The following is a 10,558-nucleotide window of genomic DNA, read 5'->3' as shown; positions in this document are numbered from 1 at the left end:
TGCCTGAATCAATCCTCCTCTTAAAACCATCATTTGTGACTTCACGGCTCTAGAAACGATCACAGACAGACAGTGAGAATGGCATTACTAAAGCAATAAACACAATTGAACACTTCTCTTTTCACTGCAGCCGCAGCTGCACCTCCCACATACATGCTTTTTTTTGCATTTTTCTGTGCATTACGCTTTTCCTGGGAATTTAAAATGAAGGCAAATAGTTTGCTTTTGTGCGAATTTTACAGGAAAGAATGTCCTTGTAAGTGTATCTGTGTCGAAAACCATTTCTTCTCCTCGGGTGTCACCCACTTGCAAACTGAGGAGAAATGAGGAGAGAAATAAGGGAGAGAGAAACTCGTGGAGAAAGAAAGTAAAAGAATTGAGAGAGAAATAATGGAGAGAGAAAATTAAATAAGGAGAAAGAAACAGAAATGAGAAAGATAGAAAGTAATGGGGAGAGAGAAAAGAATTGAGGAGAGAGAGAGAAATAAGGAGAGAGAAACTCGTGGAGAAAGAAAGTAAAAGAATTGAGAGAGAAATAATGGAGAGAAAATTAAATAAGGAGAAAGAAACAGAAATGAGAAAGATAGAAAGTAATGGGGAGAGAGAGAAAAAGAATTGAGGAGAGAGAGAGAAATAATAGAGAGAGACAATGAAATAAGGAGAGAGAGAGAGAGAGAGAGAGAGAGAGAATAAAGGTGTGGGAAAAGGAAATAAGGAGAGATATAAAGAATTGAGGAGAGAGAGAAAGAAAGCAATGGGAGAGAGAAAAATAAGGAGATAGAGAGTAGGAAATAAAAGAGAGAGAAAGAAAGGAAAGAGAGAAAGTAATGGGGAGAGAGAGAAAGAAATAAGGAGAGAAAAATTGAAAAATTGATGGTGTGAAAGAGAAATGAGGAGAGAGAGAAGTGTGAGAGAAAGAAAAGAGAAGAGAGAAAGAGAATTGATGATAGAGCTAAAGAAAACATGTGATTGAAAGAAATGAGGTGAAAGAGAAAGAAATGAGAGAGAGGAGAAAATGAACTGAGAGTGAGCAAGGAAAGAGGAGAGTGAGAGAACTGAGAAGAGAGAGAAAGAAAAGGTGTGAGAGAAGGAAATGTGAGGGTGAGCGATGAGGACAATGAGCAAAAGAAACGAGGAGAGAAAGGAGGAGAAGGGAAAAGAAATGGAGAGAGAGAGAGAGAGAGAGAGAGAGAGAGAGAGAGAGAGAGAAATAAATAAGGAGAAAGAAATGAGGAGGAAGAATTAAATGAGTAGAAAGAAAGAAATAAGGAAAAAATCAATTGAGGGAGAAAAAAGAGAGAGAGAGAGAGAGAGAGAGAGAGAGAGAGAGAGAGAGAGAGATACATGATGTATGTATATCTGATCGATGTGTGTGAACTCGATTGCTTTGGCCTGGCCCCGGCAGCTCCTGTCAGTGAGTGAACTCAGGCGCTAGTGAACTTAGCGTGTAGCTTTAACACCATGTCCTCTCAGGCGCCTCCAAAACCGTGGGAAAGACGAATTCCTGGAGCTGCTGGAGCTCCACTGAACTTTCGGTTTGTAAAATAATTAGTTTTAATGCCGTCCTTGAGTTTTATATACAGATTTAACTGCGATCTCGGGTTTCTACTACCCGAATGAGCTAAATTGTGACAGGCCGTGGTTTCATCCCGAATTGCTGCATGAGCACTAGAAGAGTGCACTACACAGGGCATAAAGTATGGGCATTGACGCCTTGTTATGGTCCCTATACGTCTGTATTTGTGATGCGACCAACTGTTTTTGCTTCTAGCTATAGAGCAAATAATAACGCTGCGTTTTGTGTGTGTGAGAGTCTGTGTGTGTGAGAGAGAAAATGTAAATGCACAAGCAAAAACAAATAGCAACTCTTGTTTGCAGAGAGAGAGATAGAGAGAGAGAGAGAGAGAGAGAGAGAGGAAATGTACAGAAAGTTTTGAGAGAAATAAGAAAGAAAGAAAGAAAGAAAGAAAGAAAGGAAGTGTGTTTCCCCAAATATTAAAAGTTGTGGGCAGATAGAGAAATGGTAAAAAGCAGATGCATGGAGAGAGAGAGAGAGAGAGAGAGAGTGGAATGGGAAGAGCAAAATAAATGGTGAGAGATAAGGAGAATTTGAGAAAGAAATGGGCGAGTGAGAGAGAAAGATACCAAACGAGGAAGAAGTAGTGAGTGAGAGAGGGTGATGAGAAGAAAGAGAAAGAAATCGTGAGCGATCAGGAGACTAAGAGAGATGAGGGTGCAATTAATAAATAGTGAGAAAGATTAGGAGACTGAAAGAAGAAGATAAGAAGAGAGTTAGAGAAAGATGAGGAGAGTAAGAGAGAGTGATGAGGAGAGTGAGAGGTGGGGAAAGTGAGAGTGAGAGAAAGATTAGAAGAGTGAGATAAAGAGATGATTAGAGTAAGAGAAAGATGGTGAGAGAGAGAAAGAAAAATGAGTGAGACAATGAAATGGTGAGAGAGAGCTGAGAGTGAGAGAAAGATTAGGAGAGTAAGAGAGAGATAAGTGTTATGATAAATAAGGGAATGAGAAAAGAAATGGTGAAAGTGGAGTTAAGGAGGCAAAGAAAAGGTGAGAAATGAGAGTAAGGAAGAGATTAAGAGAATGAGCAAATGAAAAGGGAATTTAGGAGAATGATAGAAAGAGATGAGGAGAGTGGGAGAAAGAGATGAGAAGAGTGTAACACAGATGAGGAGAGAGAGAAAGAGATGATGAGAATGAGCAAATGAAAAGAGAAATGAGGAGAGTGAGAAAGAGATTAAGAGAATTAGAAAAGAGATGAGGAGCTTGAGAGAACGATATGAGGAGAGTGAGAGAAAAGATGAGCAGGGTGATAGAAAGAGATGAGCATGAGAGAAAGAGATAAGTAGAGTGATAGAAAGAGATGAGAGTGAAAAAAGAGATGGGAGTGAGAGAAAGAGATTAGAAGTGTGAGAGAAATAGATAAGGATAGTGAAAGAAAGAGATGGAGAGTTAGAGACAGAGATGAGGAGAGTGAGATAAAGAGTTGAGTGAGAGAAAGATATGAGGAGAGTGAGAGAAAAGATGAGCATGAGAGAAAGAGATGGGTTGAGTGAAAAAAGAGATGAGCGTGAGAGAAATAGATGAGGAGAGTGAAAGAAAGAGATGGAGAGTTAGAGACAGATGAGGAGAGTGAGAAAGTGAAGAGGAGAGTGAGATAAAGAGATGAGGAGAGTAATAAAACAGATGAGAGTGAGAATAAGAAGAGGAAAGTGAGAGACATAGATGAGGATAGTGAGAGAAAGAGATGAGAATGAGAGAGGAAATAGGAAGAAAAAGATGGCTGGAGAAAGAAACGGTGTGAAAGATGGAGGAGAAGAAATGGCGAGATAGATTGATAAGCTGATATGGAGAGAGAGAGAGAGAGAGAGATGAACTGATCAGGATCTGTAGCAGGCTGTACAGATGGAAAATGGATGGAATGGAATTGAATTTATGTGCAGAAACATGCAGTTTATTGAACCACATTAATGATATAACTATTATCAGAGATGGTCTGAGGGAGAAACCTTGAGAGGAACCAGACTCCAAAGGAGACCCATTTTCATTTGGCTGACACCGAATTTCCATTTGTTACAGTTCCATTATTGTTAAAGGTTCTGATCATCGTAGTCCCAAGCCATTGGAGAAAACTGTTCCTATTAATTTCAGTCCAAATCTATCTTCATAGTTGTTCAGATCCTCCAAAGTAACTTCATAGTTCTTCAGACCATACCTGATTAACCTTCTTTAGCAGAAGCAGCGATTGGTCTCCAATTAAAAAGATCTTCTTTCATGGGTAGGGTGTCAGGATGAAGAAAGGTCCAGATAGAAGAAAGGGAGAAGATTGGTGGTACCTCAGGAGCATTATTAGGTTATTAGATATCCTTAGAGTAATTCCAAAATGAACCTTAGTTTAGTCCATTGTGTTTCTCCACGGACCATTTTTACTGACGCACCACCCGTTAAACTCTGGTGTGCTCCGGACAGGTAACACAAAAGACGCTACAGAAAGATAAATGGAGAAACGGTGAGAAAACGGCGAGAAGGAGGTTCAGGCCAAAGAAAACGTTCATCATCATCATTTTAAAGTAAAACATAAAGAAAGTGGCGTACAGTGCGGTTACCGTTTTTAAAATTAATTCGAATTTGATTATATATACTGTATTTTTCGGAGTATAAGCCGCTACTTTTTTCCCACGTTTTGAACCTCGCGACTTAAACAACGAAGCGGCTAACTTATGAATTTTTCCTGGGTTTTTCCCGGTTTCACAAACTTCAAGCCAAAAAACTGAACCCCATAACATTAGACCAAAGAATTTTCTGAACGGAAACGAAAAAACGCACCTCACCTGTGTTCTGAGCTGCACGGCTTTGGGAGAAATTTTTTTTTTTAAACGCACGACTATGCCAAAAGACAAACTCCCGAGAGAAATAGTTGTGAAAGGAAGGAGGAAGACAGTGAACAATGACTTTCTTGGTCGGCTACTGTTTAGATACAAGCCGTTGTAAAGTGTTGAGTCTGGGTGAAGGGAGAGCTCGCTAACTTCAGTTACAACAGAAATCATATAAGCACAGACAGGTTTCCAAAACTCCTGCTTTTTTATTTTTCTTGGCAACAGCGTTACGGGTTAGTCAAAGAAACTTAGAAATGAGCATCAGAAAATAATAAGGACATAATCCTCGTCTTGAACGTCTTGTAATACCGGAAGAATGCAGTGGCATGCGATTCCCAAAATACCGCTATGCTCCTAAAGGAAGCGCAACATATTTCACCCGTTACACCGTGTGTAACGTGTCTTTCATTAAAGCCTGTGTAAAGTTCATTAGTGTAGACAGGTGCAGATAATGTATGCTCAAAATAAAAATATTTGTAAAATTCAGTATAGTCCGGAAATTACAGTATTTATTTACACTTTTGTATTTGCATTTGATTTAATACGGCAACTAAATAGGTTACGTTTTCACAAACTACTTATTTATTTTAAGGGACTTAAACATGAGGTCAAAAAGTTTCGAGACTCGCTCTGTTTACGAGAAACTATTTTATTTATCCAAGTTAACACACTGTAATCTTTAAAATAGTCACCTCGCACAGCAACATAGCGCCCCCTGTCTTCGTTCTGTGAGTCGCACTGGATCTCTGCAACGGTGTCAAAACCTTCGAACCTCCCAATGCACACAGGACGATGTCTTTTGACACTGATTTATGAAGGCGGTGCTCCCTGTGACTGTGCGTGCAGCCTTGTGCTGCCATCTGTTGGCGTGTTACAAAACTGGTTTTAAAACGTTTATACCCCCTCGTATATGCTGCTATCATTACAATTATTAGAGATTTGAATGATTTTAATCTTTCTTTTCAGTTCCACTGATTTCGCGGGAGGAATCGGTCTCTCGCCGTCGATCCCTTCAACCATGACGCGTATGGCGCCTCCGATACCGCAACGTCCAATCAAGCAGAACTACCGTCCTGCCTACAGTTCTTTTCCGCCCTCCTACAGCCCCTTCAGCAGCTCTCCGTACGGAAGCTACAGCCCGTACAGCTACGGCGGTTTGGGCTACAGTCGCCTTCCTCCCCTGGAGGACGTGCCGCCAAGCCGCTTCGTGCAGCACGCGGAGGAGAGCAGCCGAGGAGCGTTCCAGTCGGTCGAGAGCATCGTGCACGCTTTCTCCTCCGTCAGCATGATGCTGGACGCCACCTTCTCGGCCGTCTACAACAGCTTCCGAGCCGTGCTTGACGTCGCCAATCACTTCTCCCGCCTGCGCGTCCATTTCACCAAAGTGCTCTCGGCCTTCGCGCTCGTCCGCACGCTGCGATACCTGTACCGCCGCCTGCAGAGGATCTTGGGACTGAGGTCGGGCGCCGACGTGGACGAGCTGTGGGATGACAGTGCAGCAAGTGCCGTGGTTCCAGGAGGCAGAGGAGCCGCTGCTGGGGATTCCAGAGACGGCACAGTCAAGTCTTGGCCCATATTTCTGTTTCTGGCGGTGGTTTTCGGTGGACCGTACCTGATCTGGAAACTTCTGAGATCGGAAGAGGGTGCAGAAGAGCACGGTGGGGCGTCATCTTTATGTCTCTTTTTCTTTCTTTTTTTTACTCTTCTCTCTCTTTCTTTGTACACTCCTTTTTTTTGTTTTTTCTCTTATTTAAACTATGGAAATAAAACATTAAAATAATAAATATAAGAAGGTTTTCCTTACGGTACCACCAAATTATAAAGAAACGCCTGAAAATGAACTGAACAAATTATCAAAAATATTTATTTTTTTAAACAAAAGGCTTATCGAGGTAAATGGAGTGATCAAACTATTTTTATAAAAAATGTATAATACAAATGTAACATAGTGAGAACAGACAATATTAGGACATTAGGACATCTCTGGTAGAATTATAGATTTGGGATGTGAGGTCGTATTCATCAGCTGTGTTTTGACTCTGAATTTCACATATTGATAAAAGTAAAGGACATAAATGATTCTGCTTGTGCCCTCAGTTTTCCACTGGGTCTTAAAGTCACAATTTAAAAATTTTAAAGTCAAAATATTAAGGCCTTAAAAAGTCTTAAATTCGCTGTTTTTGGTCTTAAATAATTTTAAACAGGTGTTAATTTTCCGACGTCCATGTGATGCCCCCTCTAATGCTCATTAAAATGCTGATGCAGCACTTTAGAATGTTTTTGTTTATAACTTCAAATGAGACCAACATGCAACAGCCAATCGGCTTTCTGTTCTTGTGTGTTCTTGATGTGATATAGATCTTACATTTTAATCTTAATGTTCTTGATAAGGTCTTAACAAGTCGTAGATTTTAAATGTGGTGTTTGTGTGTTTAGGCACCAACTGGGCAAGTGGTGAAGACGACCACGTGGTAGCCAGAGCTGAGTACGACTTCACTGCTGCGTCTGAGGAGGAGATCTCTTTCCAGGCTGGAGATATGCTGAACCTGGCTCTAAAGGGTAATAAACCCACCTTCATACACAGAAAATCAAATGCTGCTGCAATAAATCACAAATCTTTGAAATGTATAACCACATTCATGGGGGCATGGGGCAGACGCCCTTCTCTAGAGCGATTTATAAGGACCCAGCAGTGGGAGAATGCAAAATGGGTGAGCTTAAGGATTCAAACAAGTTTGACAAATTGTGATGTCTAGACGACTGGGTCAGAGCAGTGGTGAACCGGCGACAGGGTCACGTGTGGCCTAGGTTAATTGATGCACGTGGGGAGCGACTGCTGGCCCGTTTGGTCTGATTCATCAAACGAGCTCCTGTAGCTCAAACTGCTGTAGAAGTTCATGCTGTTGATGCTCGAAGGGTCACGACTGTTTTGGCAGCAAAATGGGGACCAACACTATATTATGCTGGTGGTCATAATGTTATGCCTGATTGGTGTATATAGAGATCTATATAGAGATTCCACCCTATCCCAAGGGATTTGAGATTGTTCCTCCATACAGATGACTCCACAAGCTTCAAAATGTCAAGGTCCATGCTTATGGACTCTCCTCATCAGTTCATCCCATAGGATTTCTATAGGGTTCAATCAGAGGACTGAGATGACTATGAACAATAAAGACAATTTTTCACAACTTCAGGGAACTGTACTCTCAGCAAAAAGGTAGACCCGGGTTCATATTTCTCCGGTACTGAGAATTAACCAAATGTTGTACATCTTTCTTTCCTCCTATCCCCTACCAATTTGTCAATGCTGACAATTTTTTTAAGGGAAATTGAGTTTTACTTTGTGTTTTGAAATGTTTTGAAGAAAGTCAATCCGTATTGTCACTTATTGATATATTATACAGCTACTTGCAAGACTATTCCCACATTACAAAAAAGCTTGGATAATACTTGATAACCGATTAAAAATTTTTAATAAAAAGACAAAAATGTGCTGTAGGAAATAAGTATGAACATATTGATTTAATAAATATAATTATATAATTAATAAATTATGAGTAATAAATACCTTATAGTGTGCACAAATAAACAAATAAAACAGCACATGGTGTCAGTGATTCGCCTCTAGAGGTCACTCTCGTAATGCCAGCAGCCCGGAAAAACTATCGGTATGGATTTTTGCCCATAGTCAACAGCCGATTAATCGATCTACCTCTATTACAAAGTTAAGAAACAGCCTTACATCAGACTGACACTGAAATCTTCTATAAATGCTAAAGAAACATTTCCTGAAGGTCATTTTGCTTGATGTATGGAAATGTTAAGGAACTACTGTCAGATCAGATCAACCTTTTGACCAATCAGAATTAAGTTTTATTTAAGTATAAAGTCTTTGATGTACTCAAGATGTGTTTATACTCATAATCTGGTGGTGCTAATTAAAGATCCATACTTTACTTTGAACTATGACTATTAATAGTGCACTAAATACATTTGACCGTGCTGCACCGTGCTTACGACAGAACTCAAAGTGCAGTTGTTATATTTAACGCATTCACGTTCATAAGCCTGACTCTTGTCACGTTCTGCACCTCCAGAGCAACAGCCAAGGGTGCGTGGGTGGCTGCTGGCCAGCGTGGATGGTCAGACTACAGGCCTCGTCCCTGCCAACTACGTCAAAATCCTGGGGAGGAGGAGGGGCAGGAGGCAAGCTGAGCTAGAAAGGTTGGCACAGCTCCAGCAGTCAGCGCCGGTTCAAGTTACTGCCACTGTGCCATCTTCAGCCGCAGCTTCAGTGGATCAACCAGACCACGAGAAGCTGCTGGAGAGTGTGTATGCTGAAAACCCAGCATGTACAAACACAGCAGTGATGATGAGCAGCTCAAACAGTGCACTAGGAACTCCCGAAAAACTTGACTTATAAAAGTTTGTGTGTGTGTGTGTGTGTGTGTGTGTGTGTGTGTGTGTGTGTGTGTATATTCTCCAGAATTGATACGAATCTTCTCATGTGTGATTTTCATCCACCTGCTTTTATGCGTTTTAAATTCAATAATAGAAATGGCATAAAAACGAGGTGGTTACACGGATAAGTAGAAGATGTGACGATCAAAACGTCGACTGGAGCACTTTCAATGACTTTTGGTCGTTTCGTTTATAAAAAGTTACTAAACGTTTGTACGGAATTGAAAATAAATTCATTAAAAAGAAGAAGGGGGGGGTTACATAGCTGCTGATATGTTTAAAGGTTTGATTGGGATATTTTGATTCGAAATTAAAATTATTAAAAACATTTACCAATATAAATAAATAAATAATACCCTGTTTATTTCATGAAACGTGGAGAATCTGCTAAGGAAAACCATTTAATGGAAAAAAAAAAGTGGTAGAGATGAATTAAAGGAGCGGTTTGTACATTTTTACGCTATTTGCTGCTTGTGATCGCAATGTACATTGTGTTCGCAATCCTGTTTGACCAAAAGCCCCCGGTTGAAATCGGTATAAAATGTTAACGACGAGCAGCAAATCTGAGCAGTTCCACCCGGGGGGGTGGAGCTTGTTTCTAGACCAGAAAAAAAAAATATAGACTTAATGTCTGAAAAAAGAGCCAACTCACATAAAAGCAGGAGTGAATTCAATCTATTATATTGTATCCATGGAATATTTTTTATCTGGATGTAAAAAAAATGTCATACTGCACCTTTGAATTTTACGCTACGCCTGGGGGTGGAGCTTGTTTCTGGCCCAGAAAAAAAAAAAACCCAACCCACAGTAGATCTAAGACCTGAAACAAAAAAAACAATTCCAGTGAAATCAGGACCAAAAGCAGAATCTGTGTTATGGTTTGGGTTATTGATGTTAATTATTTATGCAACCCCCAAACACACGTGTAGAATGCGTGTCGGTTTTTTTTCCCCCTCGGAAAGGTTAAACAGTTATAAAGGTCAGAGGCGTTTTTACACGCAAGCGTAATGTATGTTTATGAACCGGGCTGTAATTTATCGCATCTTATAGTTTTGTCATCAAGCTGAAATCAAAGAATTTACTGTTCATTTCGTGACGTTATTAACAGATTTCAGCTTCAATTTTGTTAGAATTTTTGAATTACGACGAACATCATACGAAAATACGCCCGAATGAGTCCTTCAGCAAATTGTATTGCTTTTATCTGTTTCTTCTTCACGTGTGTGTGTGTGTGTGTGTGTGTGTGTGTGTGTGTTACTGTCGTTGAATAATTATTAGGGAACACGCAACTGTGTACATAGAAACATTATTTTCATTAAAATATTTTCAGACTGATATCTCCTGGCTTCTTGTGATTTAATTCCAACACCAGAGCCTTCCACATTAACCTCCACTCTTCTGGGAAGATGTTCCTCTAGATTTTGTGTAGATTTGTGCTCATTCAGCTACAAGTCTGTTAGTAAAGTCAGGTACTGATGTAGGTGAGATGAGGAGGCCTGGGGTGCAGTCAGGAGTTTACACTAATCCCGTTGGTGTTCAATATTGTTGGAGCTCTAGCAGATTTTCAACTTCAACCCAGGAAACGCAGATCTTCATGGAGCTGGATTTGTGCACAGGGGCATTGTCATGCTGGAACGTGTTTGGGTCTCCTAATTCAAGTGAAGTCACACTAACACACACCAGAGTTTAATTACTATAGT

At 40.4% G+C, this 10,558-nt stretch overlaps 1 protein-coding gene across 1 annotated transcript; it reads left to right on the top strand.

Annotated features, from left to right (window-relative positions):
* The first annotated feature begins 1,393 nt into the window (after window positions 1-1,393).
* pex13 (peroxisomal biogenesis factor 13) lies at window positions 1,394-10,195 on the top strand. The gene is made up of 4 exons (XM_046855961.1): window positions 1,394-1,535; window positions 5,361-6,052; window positions 6,831-6,953; window positions 8,495-10,195. Exons 1-4 carry the CDS (start codon window positions 1,462-1,464, stop codon window positions 8,818-8,820), a joined length of 1,215 nt encoding a protein of 404 aa, XP_046711917.1. The 5' UTR covers window positions 1,394-1,461; the 3' UTR covers window positions 8,821-10,195.
* The last annotated feature ends 363 nt before the right edge of the window (window positions 10,196-10,558 follow it).

Source organism: Silurus meridionalis, chromosome 8 (assembly GCF_014805685.1).
Source record: "Silurus meridionalis isolate SWU-2019-XX chromosome 8, ASM1480568v1, whole genome shotgun sequence".
Lineage (NCBI taxonomy): Eukaryota > Metazoa > Chordata > Actinopteri > Siluriformes > Siluridae > Silurus > Silurus meridionalis.
The sequence above is the reverse complement of the archived record's forward strand: the minus strand, read 5'-3'. Positions and strand labels throughout refer to the sequence as shown.

Excerpts from the sequence above, each read along its gene's own strand:
- pex13 (XM_046855961.1), top strand. The coding sequence starts at position 1,462 with ATGTCCTCTCAGGCGCCTCCAAAACCGTGGGAAAGACGAATTCCTGGA. Across the intron at positions 6,053-6,830 it reads AGAGGGTGCAGAAGAGCACG|GCACCAACTGGGCAAGTGGT; the intron begins GTGGGGCGTCAT and ends TTGTGTGTTTAG. Across the intron at positions 6,954-8,494 it reads GCTGAACCTGGCTCTAAAGG|AGCAACAGCCAAGGGTGCGT; the intron begins GTAATAAACCCA and ends CTGCACCTCCAG.